The sequence below is a fragment of the Salvia miltiorrhiza genome, chromosome 4 (genome assembly GCF_028751815.1).
Source record: "Salvia miltiorrhiza cultivar Shanhuang (shh) chromosome 4, IMPLAD_Smil_shh, whole genome shotgun sequence".
Classification (NCBI taxonomy): domain Eukaryota; kingdom Viridiplantae; phylum Streptophyta; class Magnoliopsida; order Lamiales; family Lamiaceae; genus Salvia; species Salvia miltiorrhiza.
In genome coordinates this window covers 25,192,730-25,208,050 of record NC_080390.1, presented here as the reverse complement: position 1 = coordinate 25,208,050, position 15,321 = coordinate 25,192,730, and the positions used below count along the sequence as shown (strand labels likewise).

Genomic DNA, 15,321 nt, shown 5'->3' with positions numbered 1-15,321 from the left:
ACTAACATCTAACATGACTTTGACCGATCAAAAAAAAAAAAAAAAAAAAAAAAGTATTAAAGAATTTACACGGGTGTTTTTATTTACGAAACCCTAAAGAATATTGTAAATTCAATTCTTAGAGCATCTCCAGCGCAGCTTGTGGAGTGCCGGATCGGGCCGCCTTTGGAGCTGCGCCGCGCTCTAGAGTGCTGCGACGGTGCGTGTTTGGTGATTTGGGCAAAAATGGAGAGTGCGTCCGTGGGACGTGCAAATTTAAAAAAAAGAAAAAAATTGGGAAAACTTTTTCTTCCCTCAAAGAATAGGAGTTGCAGGCGGTGGGTGGTAGAAGAAAAGAGGGAAAGAAAGAGAAAAAGGGGAAGAAAGGGAAGGGAGGAAATGGGGGGTGGGGTGGGGGGTTAAAAGTAGGGTTTCTTATTTTGATTTTAATTTTTTAAATTTTAAAATTCTTTTTGTTTTAATTTTTTTTACCTAATTTTTAATTATTGTAATATTTTTAATTTAAAGTTTCCATATTTTATTTTAATTAATATAATATTAAAAAATAGAATTTAAAATAAATAAATATAGTAATGTGATTAAATGAGAATTTAAAAACCTCTAATAGACAATAGAGCCTTTGGTGGAGACCTGATCTTATACCAGTACCAACTCAGCCAAGTTTCCATTTTCATTCCACACAAATTTCTGAATACGAGAAAGAGAGGTCAAGTTGAGCACATAAACAACATTTTTATCAAGGTTTCACCTCAAACTCTACTCCATTAATTATCATTCTCTGAGTCATACGCCCTTTTTATTTAAAAATGGCAAAGAGCTAAATCACATATACATACGTGATCCCAATGAAAGAAGGAATTTTGTTTGTAGAAATGAAAATACAAAATCTGGATACACATTGATTAATGAAACGACTGAACAACAGGCGAATGGGGTTCGAGTTTGAATTAGATGTTGGGGAGGGAGATGGGTGTGCGGTGGCTGGCCGCAATTGGGAGAAGGGGGCGGTCAGTGATTTGGGTTTTAGAATCAGAGGGAGAAGAGAGAGTTGAGAGGTGCACGCCGGAGGGGGAAGGCTGAGAGTAACCGGCGGCAGTCGTGTTGTCGGAGAAGAGGGAGAGAGGCAGGCCGCCGTCTGTGTTTCGGTGTAGGTGTGTGTCCTGGAGTGAGAGAAAGATGTGGGATGGCGGCGGCGGCTGCTGCCGGTGAGGAGAAGAGAGTTAGAGCGGCTGTGTCAAGGGGGGGAAAAGGATGGGTAATTAGGATTGGGCTTTTTAACTGGGCCTTTATTTTATTTATTTATAATGGGCTGCGTTTTTTATGAAAAGTTGGGCCTCCCATTATTAAATTTGGACAGTTTCATTATTTTAGTTGGGCCTTTAATTTTAATGGTGTTTGGACTCTGCCATTTATTAAAATTTGGGCTCTATGTTTAATTAATTATTTTAAAGATGAATGGGTAGTAATATTACTATTTTGTGCATATATTAAGTATAATTATTTATTTATTAAATTTTGGAAACTCGACGTGATGAATCAGGAATTTTTAGCACACTCACTAAGGCATAAGCATAGCTTCATGAGACGTATTAAGAATATAATTTCTTGTAGGCTTTGTGGATCAAGGGAATTAGAGTTGCTTTTCCAAGACAAGTTTGTATGATTATCCAGGCGGGCTTACTTTTCAAATGTATGAGAATTATTAAGCTCTAAATGTTTCAATGAAATGCAAACTGTTTATCCAATAAAACATTTTGGGAATTCTGCTCTGTTTAAGGCTCGCAACAATTAATCGGTCAAGGTTTTCTCTTGACCTAACACGTTATTTGAGAATTGTCTACACCTATTAGCTTATTTGGTGGGTCGATCTCCATCGATACTAATCATGTATAGGCGTTATAAGGGTGCTCGACGGGATGTGCTCCAGAGCATTGTGTCCCAAATGGGAGCTTGCCTAGGTTACGCCCTTAGGTCGAGAATGAAGGAGTAATGAATCCGACAGTGGCCAAATGCCCGAGATCACAACGAGTAACAAAAGGGAGTGTGACAATGGCGCCAAATAAAATGAAGTGATTTTGCATGCTTAGAAGCACTTTTATTTAAAACCTTCTAAATTAGTTTTCAAATGATTGGATAAACTGATTTTACGAAAATATGAAATGTTTCAGAAAATGCTTGCCTACTTAAGTCAAATACTTTCAAATGATTTTAAGTTGACTGGCTGGTGCTGACGAAATTGAGCTGAGGGACTTCCGATTATATTTATTCCTTCAATAATTGAGGTGTGACAATTATATAGTTTGAGACGATAACATGTAATAAAATAGGTTTTTGTTCAAATTTTTAATTTATTTTATTTCTCAAAATTCTTTAATAAAAGTGTACGAAATGTTTTTAAGTATTTTCCATTTCTGTATTTTTCTAAATCTGGAATCAAGCACCAATTTTTCATGAGATTTCATAGATTGAAAAACATAAATAAAAAAATATTTATGTATTTGTGTTATTAGTGATAATTAATATATTTGTTATTTATACTATTTATTAGTAATATTTATTTAATGTTCATGTTTTTATTGATATGAATAACCAACTATTGCAACTATTTTTATTTTTAATTTGGTTTAGTAGCACCTAAATATACCAATTTTTGGGTGTATTTTGATTTTGTATATAAACTTTGGAATGTATCAATAACTACATGAATTTTAACATTGATGTAAGTTTACCATCATTTATATTTCCACCCAAATTAAAACTTACATGGAAATCTAATGGCATTATTTGCATGACTTGATTTCGATGCATGTGACATTACTTCAATCAAAATGAAATAATTTTGAGTTTTGAAAATTACAAAAAAAAAAAATCTTAATCCATGACACCTCATCTCTCTCTCTCTCTCTCTCTCTCTCTCTCTCTCTCTCTCTCTCTCTCTCTCTCTCTCTCTCTTATCATCATCATTTTCGACTGAATTTTGCATAATGTGATTTTCAGCTGTGGAAGTATAGAGGAGAGGGGTCAATAGGGTCATTTTGTCTTAGACACCATATGAGTTTCAGACAAGAACGCATAGTAAAATCACATTTTAATCGAATTTAATGGGTTAAAAAAAAAATCAAAATAACACACTTTTTAACCTATTTTTCTATTATAATTTTATTTGTCTACTAACACTTATTTTAATAATTTATTGAATACTTCTCTCAAAAAAAAAAAATAATAATAATTTATTGAATACTATCACATCTAACTAAAAATATTAATTTATTCTGTAAATTTATGCTTATAACTTATAACATAAAGTGATTCTCTATCGAATTTCGACGGATTACTCACTAGTTTATATAATAAGCCCATAGTTGAGCCCAATATCGGGGGACATATTGCTTGGTCAAACAAAGTCCTAAAAGGTCAGGTGAAAATACAACATATTTGACTATTAAGGTTGTGTTATCTTTAATGGATAAATTCATCATGTGAAAATGAGGGATAACAAAAATTTATGCCTTTAAATGTCTCTATTTTTCCCCTCATTTTCTACAAATTAAAGAGAAGTTCATCATTTTTCCTTCATTCTTTTCACTTCAAGGAGGGATAATATTATACTCCATTTTTGGTGTGATAATATTATCTCTCCTTGAAGTGAAAAGAAAGACTGAAAAATTGTGAATTTCTTTTTTGTAGAAAATAGAGGAAAAGAAAGAAGACATTGGAGTGATAATATTTTTCCTCCTGATCAAAATGAAAAGATGCCACTATTTCCAATCCAATGTGGGACACTTCAATACAACCCCCGCACGCGCAGCGTGGACTATCCCAAACGCCATCTGTTGACAACGATATTGGGGGGGCCCATCATTGAATTGAGTTGGCTCTGATACCATGTTAGAAATGGATATTGGGCCAATTCCTCCCTTAAAATGCCTTATAAGGGAGAGGGTTGCCTCACCATATAAAGTGGCTCATGCTACTATCTCCAATCCAATATGGGACACTTCAATAGAATGAAAAATGTGAATTTCTCTTTTGTAGAAAATGAGGGAGAAAAAATGAAGTATTTAAAGACATAAATTATTATTATATTTTATTTTTCCATGATAAATTTATCCATTAAATAAAACACAGAAAAAACCTTTCTTTGAGTCATGGACTCACGGGAGAGCAAAAAATAGTAGTTCTGTGCGTATATATATGGAATATACATATGTATAATATTCATAATTTTTCTCTTGAAAATTTGAACAGAATGTTTTCCCTCTCATATTTTGAAAAGCTTCTCATATCTCGATACACAATACCCTCGTAATCATGCAAGATTTGCAGCTTACTTAGGTCAAGCGGCTCTAATTGATAATTACCATGAATATAATCTTTTATTAATGATAGTGGATCAATTATCGAGGGCAACATAATATTGAAAAACACAACCATGCATCCTACTTCTTCTCATAGGCCATAGAAATATGTACGTAAACCTTATTTTCAGGCAACAAAAGCAGGAAGACTACAAACTCGATGAATATAATTAATTGATTGTCAACCAATTTATATTACTAAATAGTCAATCATGGCTGAACATTCTTGTTTGTTTTGATTTAATGAGTACTTTTGAAGGTGGCACTTCCAACAAAAGATAAAGATACGGTTTAGCATTTTGGATAATTTTGAAGGAGAATGGAAAAATGTATTACTCCATCACTTACCTTCCAAAGAAAAAAATGAGAAAAGAAATAAGCACACACATAGAGTACTGCAATGATAAATGTCTGGTTATGTCACTCTCATCACGATTGGAGATGTGAACACTAATAAATTTGACGCTCCCCGTCGGATAATTGCACCTCTAATTTAATGCGAACTAAACCTCAGTGAAATTATATGTCCTCCAACCTAGCTAACTCAATTACATAAAACAATAGTAAGTAGTTATTCTATCTTAAGAAATCTTTTATTTTTGAAGGATCTAATTAATGAAATATCAAGAGATGATACTATAGTGTAGCTGTAGCTCGGATGGGATTCAGTGTCCCATAATTTAATTTGTGTGTCACCGTGTCTTACTATTATATCTATTTTTTAATAATAGGTTTATGAAATTAAAATTATTATAATATATACTTACTTTTATTTATAAATTAAAATTAAAATTTAAAAACTTACATACCCTAACTTTGAATTTATCAACCCTAATAATGAATTAAAAGTGAAATAAAATGATAAAAACTACTTATATACTCTAATTGAATGGACTAAATCCTAGTTAATAGTAATATTAATATAAATTGAAATTAAAGAAAAAATTATGTAAAAAGATATATTAAAAAAAAGTAAGACATAAAATAGGACACCAAATATAATGCAGTAAATCTTGTTAGCTAGCCTTCTTCACATATAAGACTTTACATTTTATAATGTTTCCTTCAATATTTCAAATCCGAGTGTAATAATCACTCACTTTCATTTTTAGTTTTTTGAATTAGAATCACAAGAATTATCGAAATATAATCAAATAAGCAACCTGCATGCAGGGACCTCTACACCACACAAAGGTGGAAAAATAACCGCACGCATGTAGGATCACTATCCACACAAAAGTGAGAAAATTACACCGCTCGCAGGCGAAATTGAATCCAAAATCTCTCATAAAAAAAGACTTTGAGTGTCTTAACTTTGCCACTTGAGTTAAGCCTTATTGGCCACTCACTTCCATAGTTGGCAAGGCCAATACTCGAATACTGGAGTTTTGAATTCACTTAGAACATTATACTATCTCCATTCATGCTACGTACCCTCCAACTTGTCTCCACATAAAACAAATTAAAACATATCGTGGGTTTACTTTAATGGTAAAAATTTTATTAGAAAATGATGGATATAAGAAAATATATACGAGAAAATATTTTCTTTTTCTCATTTTTATCATATATTTAGTAGAGATAAAAGGATGAAAAAATTGAAAAATATTTTCACACCACTACCCAAAGATAATATAATCCAACATTAAAAAGAAAATAAGTGGAAAGAGTTGTCTAAAAAAATATTCCATCATATCCAAAGAAAATTTTCTATCACGATACATAATGAAAAAATGATGAAAATGTAAATAAACGCGCCAATAGAGTAAAATAAATTAAGTGTTCGGATAAGCAACCTTAACATAAAAAATGTTCATTTATCCTGTTATTGATAAATGATACCATTTCAAGTAGTATGGTGAGACCGGAAGAAGGGGATGAGCTGAGCTACTATTGGAAGATGTTCATGAGATTATTGAGATTGTTCGAGGGAAACTCTTGATTGGGATCTTCTACATGTATGGATCGATAGTAATAAGGCAGCTTTTAATTCAGAACAATTTATTACGCATAATGCTTTGTCGGTTTGTCTATTTGATGGCTTTTCCACTTAGTCGGAGGATATAACATTTAAATATAAATGCGAAATATTTTCTCACTCAAAGTAATTAAATAATGTGGTCGTGTATAAATATAAAATACTAAAATATCTAAGGTAGACTAATCATGTTAGGCGACGACCACAGCTTATAATGTGACTGAGATTTTGATCCCCTAACTTTACATCATTTCACGTTTACATGAGAAAAAATTAATTTACCAGGGATAAAGATTATAAAAAAAAAAGTAGGAATAAAAAATTATCCGTTCGTTTCTTCCTCATTCTTGTTATAATTGAATAAATTAGATGACCAGCTTTCTCCAACTTAATTCCCATTATCTAATTAAAGGAATTTCAAAAACTAATTTAATATAAAAATTTATAATGGACCAACTAAAAAGCTCATCATGTAAGCTGAAGGAGGTATAACTCTATCTCTATGTAATGTTTTTTTTTTTTTTATAATGAGCAAATAATTGGGAAGAAAGGGCAAAATAGTAATTCGAAATAGCGACGAGATGCGGCAGCCCCACGGCTACGGCTACGCATCTCCATCATTATAATATACTATCATTATTTTGAATGATACTTCCAAAGTAGACGTTGGCCCTCTTGTGACTTGGCAGTTACCTTCAAACTTTGAAAATCAAATCTCCACCCAAAACACACACTCAAAACACACAGTGAAATGATAAACCACTCTCCACTGTTAGATAAATGTAATAAAATCCAGTGTTCCACTGTACCCACAGAGACAATTCATGTCTAACCGTTTAAAGCTCAACTTTTTCCCCTCTTTATTTTTTTCGAAATCTTCCACCTTTTGTCCCTTGTCAAGATTGAATCTTTATGGCCGTCTTTGAAGCAACGGCTAATCCCTTTTCTTGAATAGAAGCAAAATCCCTTTTATGGTTGCCGCTTAAATGGCTTGTGCAGCTGGGAAGAGCGAAAAGAAAGAGGGGTCCGAGTTGGCGAGTGATGACTCGGTGAGTGGCAGCAGCACTAGTTGCGAGACCAGATCGACTTCCGCCAATTCTTGCTCAGCTCAATTGGGTTGGCCGATCAAGAAAGCCTCGAATCATGAAGGAAAGCGAAACCCTCGATTGAAAGCTGAGTGTGGTGATAGTGAGCCCATGTTCAAGAAGCAGGATTCTTCAAACTTTTCAGGTAAGTCAAAGATTTTGTGCGTGTGTGTGTGTGTGATCATAGTGTTTTGCTCTTGCTTTTGTGTTATCAATTAGTTTTCTTAGTTTGGGAGTGTCAAGAATTGGCTAAACCTTGATGCATTGTTGTGTGAAGTGGAATGTTTATGTTGATAATTCTAATCTTGATTAGTGCTGCTTTTTTTCTGAATTGAAATAGAAATGGAGATGATGAAGGAGCGGTTTGGGAAATTGTTGCTGGGTGAAGACATGTCTGGAGGTGGTAAAGGGGTCTGCCCAGCACTGGCAATTTCGAATGCGATAACAAATCTGTGTGGTATAGCTTTAAATTAATCTGACGTTTGTATATATATTTTTTTGTGTGAGTTATATCAACATTAGCTTCTATGTGTTGAGAAGGAGAAGGGGGCATCTGCATTTGATCTATTTCTATGTGTCGTGCTAATGATATGTGGCAAAACCGTTTGCATATAGCTACCGTGTTTGGGCAGCTGTGGAGGTTGGAGCCGTTGCAGCTGGAGAAGAAGGCAATGTGGAGAAGAGAAATGGAATGGCTTCTTTGTGTTAGTGACTATATTGTCGAGTTGAAACCTTCCTGGCAAACTTTTCCTGATGGAAGCAGGCTTGAGGTAGTAATTCAGATATCGTAAATTACTTATAGGTTCATTGTTTGTTACTTTATAGGTTTAGTGCAATAGTTCTCACAGTTCTTGTAAAAAGAAGTTTTTATTAGAACCACACCCTATGAAAATTCTGTTGATATAAAATTATCATGTTGTGTAGTACTAAACCATTGAGGGTAGCCCTTGAGGAGAACTTGTTGATGAACTCTAATGGTGATTGCTGATGAATTAGGGGTTGTTTTCGTGGTCTGCAGGTTATGACCTCTCGGCCAAGATTAGATCTTGTCATTAATCTTCCAGCTCTACAGAAACTTGACAACATGTTGCTGGTGAGACTTGAACAAGTTTGCTTATTGTTGCTTCTTTGAGGGTATTCTATTGATCTTCATCTTCATCCTTGTAATGTGACAGGAAATTCTAGAAGGGTTCATGGAGACAGAGTTTTGGTACGTTGATCAAGGTGTGGTAGCTCCGGAGAGTGATGGATCGGCCTCCTTCCGGGAAGCTATTCAACGACAGGAGGATAAATGGTGGCTGCCCGTGCCCCGTGTTCCTCCTGGTGGTCTACCTGAGGCCTCGAAGAAGCAGCTGATAAACAAGCGTGATTTTGCAAGCCAGATACTTAAAGCTGCTATGGCAATCAACAGCATTGCTTTGGCTGAGATGGAAGTTCCCGATTCATACCTGGAAACACTCCCAAAGGTATATTAGCACACTAGCCATTTCAAAACTAGAACTCGAAGTTTCTGACTCACGTTTCGTTTCAAATTGTAGAGCGGGAGAGCGTGCCTAGGGGATGTCATCTACCGTTACATAACATCAGATCACTTCTCCTCCGAGTGCTTGCTTGATTGCCTAGACCTATCATCGGAGCACGTTGCTCTGGAGATAGCAAACCGGGTGGAGGCAGCAATATACGTGTGGCGCAGGAGGCAGCATCCCAAGCCACCAACTCATCCAAACCGTTCAACCACGAAATCATCTTGGGAGATCGTTAAGGATCTCATGATGGACGGGGACAGGAGAGAACAACTCCTCGCTGAACGAGCTGAAACCCTCCTGCAGTGCTTGAAACAGCGATTCCCCGGCCTAACACAAACCACACTAGATAGCACCAAGATACAATGCAACAAGGTAGTAAAACACACACACCACACCCACAAAATCTTCTTCTCTAACTCCCCTCCTTTGAAATGTTGTTTGTGAACCTTTTGCAGGACGTCGGGAAATCTATCTTAGAGAGCTACTCGCGAGTTTTGGAGAGTCTAGCGTTCAACATTGTGGCACGCATTGAGGATCTACTCTACGTTGACGACATAAACAAGCAGTCTGAGAAGCTGTCAACAATGAGTGTGGTCTCTCACAAGAAGCTATCAATGCCATTCAGCGTGCCCATCTCAGGCACCCCCTACCGGTCAGCATACAGCACGCCTAGCTTCTCCCCAGCTCCGCTGATCAGCCCTGCCCGAGGAGAGAGGACCCCGTTCCTCGGGAGCAACTGCAACAAGCCTCCTCGACGTGGCCTAGGTGTTAGACGAGTCCTCACCAACTATCTCGGGGGCGACTCTAGGGTTAAGAACTGCAGCAATGTTCGACAAGGCCTCGGTTCTGTATCCAGCAGAATCACTCAAGAGACGGCATCATCGGTGTCCCGTCTGAGCATTGAAGGGAAGGATGTCCAAACCGAGTTTAGGCCGTCTCAGATAGACCGGTCATGAAATGTTTGGGTCAGACCCATAGAAACATCGAAGCACGAAAGGGATATGTATGCAGTTTATTATTTGTTTCATTGATTTATTTGTCAATCCACGGTTATGTTATGTTATGTTATATAGTGTAAGTGTTGGTTGTTTTCTAGTTGAAGAGTTCCTGCAAATACAATTCAATCGAATGCATGTATGTTCTCTCCAATCAGCCTTTGAAGTCGATATGGAAACAAAGTAAAGTACTATCAAGTATCAACATATTCACTAAGATATGATTCTAAAATTCTTAAATCAATTAAAAAGAACTTAACCAAATGAATTTATAGATTTTTTGTTTTTGTTTTGAAGAATTATAGATAAATTTATTAATGTAGGGAAGTGCATAATTTTTTTTAGTTGTGAAAACATAAAAAATGCATAAATGAGAGGGGCATTCCGAGAATTGAACTCGGGACCTCTCGCACCCTAAGCGAGAATCATACCACTAGACCAAATGCCCTCGTTGCATTTGATTTATATCACTTACTTTCTCATTTAAAATTTTGTACAGCATAAACGTTTCCAGCTTGGAATCTGCCCGTTGAAGAGGACAAAAATATATTTTTGAATCCATCCAACATATCTTAGGAATACGTCTAAATTGGAACGGGCTAAAACACCGAAGCCCAAAGCCCACTTGAATACCATTCCCGACCCGGTTTCCCAAAATATGGGGTATCAAGTTGTCGGAAAGCAAAAGGCAACGCCTCTCAACTTTACCTTTACCTTTTTTTAACCTCCCATTAATATAGGCGTGCAAGTAAAATCAGTGAAACCGGATCCAATATGTCGGCGACGAGCGTTCACATCTCGGCGCTGGACGGCATCGTGAACGTGAATTCACTATTCACGCTGGCGGTCTTCATCGGGCTGACGTGGAACCCGACCGACCCGAGCAACAGCCTGATCGACCCGTCGGGGTGCTCGGCCGGGCCGAGGATCGCGGAGGATCTGGTGGCCTTCCACGTATACTCCTTCAGCTGCTTCCTCTTCTCCAGCCTGGTGGCGCTGGGCATCAAGCAGGCAGCCCGCCTCGCCCGCGGGGCCCACCAACAGGATCACCGCCATTTCTGGGCCTTCGATCTGGCCCACGTCAACAAGACCGCGCTCCGCCTCGGCTACGTCGTGTCCGCGGTCGGCTCGGTCACCGGGTCGGTGTTCCTCATGCTGGCGCTGGTCAACGTCGTGCAGATCAAGCTCGGGGTGCTCGGCTGCGGCACCGGCGCCGGCCACGCCTACGCCGCCGTGGTGCCCCTCGTCACGTTCGTGCCGGCGGGACTGCTCATCTATGTTTGTTTCGTGTTCTATGCTTTTACCCGTTGAGATTGTTGGTCGATATAATGCTCCCCCCCTTTTTTTTTTGTTTTTTTGAGGAAAATAATGCTCCCTTTTCTTGAGTTATGTATTATTCTATGAATTTCTATTAACAATGTAATGAAAACTTGGATGAAATTCAAGGTCCTATAATCTTTTTTCTTTTGTGTGTGCTACCTTTAATCATTATTATATTTATTATTTTAACAATTACTCCCTCCGTCCCAGGCCAATAGGCCCAGTTCCTTTCGGCACGGAGATTAAGAAACTCATTTTTTGGTAGGTAAATGGTGTGGTCCACCAATAATTAAGGTTTTAAATGTTCCCTTATTTTTCCTTAATCATATTTGCTTCATTATCTCATTTTTCATTTAATTTAACTAAATTAAATTTATATTGGAACTTATTGCACGAATTAAGCAACAAAAATTCATGAGAAAATAATTCAGCAAATTATGAAACTCAATGCAAAAATTCAGCAACAAAAATTTATGAGAAACTATAGCTACTGCAGAAATCGAAGAGTAAGAATCTGATAGAGAAAATAAAATTCCAAAAATCAAGAACAAAAATTCTCTTATTTCATTCTTCTTCAACTTTCAGAACTGAGAATGAAAACCCTAAATCAAGATCTGCAAATGAAGAACCCTAAATCAAGAGCTTATACTTATAGGCGGCGGCGGAGACGGAGAACGGCGGCGGTGGGAGCACAGCAGGGGTTGTAGTCTTGAGGCGGCGGCGGATCTGTGTGGCCGGAGCTCTGGAAAGTCAGCGGCGTCGCTCGTCGTTGAGAGAGATAGAGAGGGGCTCCGAACCGTCCACCGACGAAGGAGAGGCGGCGGCGGCGGTACAACAGGGGCTATAGTCTTGAGGCGGCGGCGGATCTGTGTGGCCGGAGCTCTGGAGAGTCAGCGGCGCCGCTCGTTGTTGAGAGAGAGAGAAGGGGGAGGGGGCGGCGATGACGGAAATGGCAAAGGGGATGGGGAAATTGACGGAAAGGGCAAGGGGGTGAAGATACGACGGTACGACGGGCTGGGGCGGAGATTAAAACCCTAGGTTGATTTTGATTTTGATTTTAGATCTAGGGGAAGAGGTTGAGAATAAAGGAGGGAGAAGAAGATACGCCGGCCTCGCCGCGCCGGAGGCGGCGAGAGCCAGCGACATTCGCTGGAGAGCAACAGAGAGTGAGAGACGCAGAGAGAGTGAATGAAAGAAGGGAGAGAACAGAGACCGTGTGAAGAAGAAAAGAAAAGTGGGCTGGGACGCAGAGAGAGGGAATGAAATTAGGGTGTATATCCTCTTTAATTAAGTAGCTAATTATTTTAATTACAACCCTAATTATTTCCATTTTAAGACTGAGCCTATTGGGTTGGGACGTCCCGAAAAGGAACGAGCCTATTGGGCTGGGACGGAGGGAGTATTTTTTATAAAACTTATAATATTATGAATTATATTTAATTTTTATTTAAAAAATCATCTATCCTAATTTTAAATTTATCAACCATAACAATGAATTATTAATTAATAAAAATAAAATTAAATAATAAAAATAATTATAAATTAAATTAGGGTAAGTATCACCTTTGACACCAAATTACTTTGGCACTATATTTTTTCTTAAACTATCCAAATTGTTTTTTACTCATGAACTATTGGTTTAATATCAATTGTATCTTACATATCCATTTTTTTACTTTAAAAAGTGAACGTGGCTCACCTGATGATATAGGAGTATTTAATATATATATATATATATATGGGAGAGTTAAACTAAAATAACTCTTAGATGTGCGTTTACTTTGATGGAAAAAAAGAGAAAATAGTATACTTTTACCTATTTTTCATCGTTTTCACATGTTTACTATGATGAAAAAGTTTCGTTGAGCAAGGTGGAATATTTTTTCTAGGCAATTCCTTTTCACCCATTTTCTCTCAAATGTTGGATAATATTATCATAAGGTAGGGGTGTGAAAATATTTTCTCATCTTTTCATCTCTAGTAAACATATGATAAAATAAAGAGAAACTGATAATATTTTCTTATTTTTTCTTATCCATCATTTTCAATACAACCAAAGTAAGCGTAAGAGTATAAAATAGAAATAGATTTTCATCATTTATCTACCCATAATCTGGCAGTTGAGATTTAATCTTAGAGAAATATATGTAAATGTATGAATTCTATCTAGAACGTGTATGATGAGGACAAAAATATACATTCTTTGAAGACCGCGAGATCAAAGCAAGTTCGGCCCAAATCCATTGAGAACAACACTGCTAATAGCCTTGCAGCCCTGCAACCTTGTTTTTCTGGGATTTGACTCTATCTCGAGGATTAAGACGTGTTCAATAAGTAAAAGAAAATCTTGAAGATACGAATAAAAATGAAGAATTATAGATATATTATAACTACAAATGAGTCATATTCCTACTAGAATTCGTAGTATTTTAGTCTATAAATAAATATATAATCTCAATGTACAGATCATCTACACTCTATCGCTCAATATTATTCACTTACGTACAAAGTCCATACAAAATCCCAAATTCTACACCATATTCGCATCTTTTCCGCTTTCCGTTAGAACCGATATTTTTAGGCACAACAACTGGCGTCGTTTGTGAAAAATGCTGAACCCGAGCTAAACATTTGACGTTTTCTTTAGTGTTTTTTCTTTGTTTTCAGGAACCCGAAGAACAGCAAAGTAGCAATGGAAAATGATAATTCTGACAGAAACATCAACCGGGATCTCAATGTTGAGTTTAACCAAGGGGAGACAACGGTCAACAACAAGATCCAAGATTTAGCCGCAAGGTATTGAACGAGGAAGGCGAAGTTGCTGATCACAATACCACACTAGTCAACAACGTTGTCGTTGCAAAAACAGTCGGATGAGGCCCGACTACTGGAACACCTGACTCAATGCTACAAGCCTTCAACCTCATGCTAATGATACAGGTCATGAGCATGGCCAGGACATCGAGTTCCCCATTCACTACACCCACACCGTTGATTGCAGCACTTGGAGGTGTCCCGCATGCGCCGAAAACTAATAGAGGAACCAAGGGGAACAAGCCTGTTCAGCCTTTTGAGTCCAAAGAATGAGAAAACCCCCGAACCCAAGTAGAAATCCTGTAGGGGAAACCCTAGATAATCCCCAAGATCACGTGGCAAAAGAGGACGAAGGAGAATCAACAGAGAAGGCTTCTGAGCACATATACGGGTGAGCAAAAAATTCGAAACCGAATAACCGAACGATCCAAACCGAAATTTTAAAATGTGGTTCGGTTTTTTTAATTTTTCGGTTCAGTTCAGTTTCTTCTTTCATAAAATTTTGATTTTTCGGTTCGAATTTTTTAAAACCGAACAAAATCGAAAAGCCGAATTATATATATATATATATATATATATATATACATAATATAATATTTTAATGATAATTTTATTATATCCAACTTCAAATATTTTTTCATTTTAAAGTTTTTTTTTTGTTTTTTCGGAATTTTTGTTTTGTTTTTTTGAAATTTTTGGTTTTTCGGTTATTTTTGGATTAATTCGGTTTTTCTATTAGGTTCGGTTTTAATAATAAAAATTTCGATTAATTCGGTTCGGTTAATTCGGTTCGGTTCGATTTTTTTTTTAAACCGAATTAAAATATGGTTGGGTTTGATTTGGTTTTGGCGAAAACCGAACCATATAACCGAATGCACACCCCTACATATGCCCCATAGGAAAGGATGAGACAAACCTACAAACTCAGCTCACCACAATGCATCAGCAAGTACAAGATCTGCTAGCAGCTCTAAAGCGAAAGGAAGGATAGGAAAAATCAGCTTATGAAGATGACATTCCATTTTGGACCATCCCATTAAAAGTGGCCTATTTTATAAATGGAAAAATTTAGTCTTTACAAACTGTAAAAATCCTATTACTTTTAATCAATTTACACATTCTCTTTGATTCTCGTGTCGAAAACTTTTGAGCCATTTATAATGGGACATAGAGAGTATTTACTCATGAATTTAAGATATACAGTACTAAATTTTTTTATAAAAAAATGGAACGAAAATTAAAATT

At 36.9% G+C, this 15,321-nt stretch overlaps 2 protein-coding genes and 1 non-coding gene across 3 annotated transcripts; 2 read left to right on the top strand and 1 right to left on the bottom strand.

Moving 5' to 3' along the window:
* The first annotated feature begins 7,009 nt into the window (after positions 1-7,009).
* Positions 7,010-10,042, top strand: LOC131021093 (rop guanine nucleotide exchange factor 5-like). The gene is made up of 7 exons (XM_057950183.1): positions 7,010-7,566; positions 7,762-7,878; positions 8,037-8,191; positions 8,440-8,514; positions 8,597-8,887; positions 8,960-9,319; positions 9,403-10,042. Exons 1-7 carry the CDS (start codon positions 7,323-7,325, stop codon positions 9,901-9,903), a joined length of 1,743 nt encoding a protein of 580 aa, XP_057806166.1. The 5' UTR covers positions 7,010-7,322; the 3' UTR covers positions 9,904-10,042.
* Positions 10,043-10,318: 276 nt separating this feature from the next.
* On the bottom strand, positions 10,319-10,390 carry TRNAP-AGG (transfer RNA proline (anticodon AGG)). Its single transcript has one exon. It is a non-coding gene; the product is annotated as a tRNA-Pro (tRNA).
* LOC131021094 (uncharacterized) lies at positions 10,322-11,404 on the top strand. Its single transcript, XM_057950184.1, has one exon. The coding sequence runs from the start codon at positions 10,717-10,719 to the stop codon at positions 11,251-11,253; it is 537 nt and encodes a 178-aa protein (XP_057806167.1). The 5' UTR covers positions 10,322-10,716; the 3' UTR covers positions 11,254-11,404.
* The last annotated feature ends 3,917 nt before the right edge of the window (positions 11,405-15,321 follow it).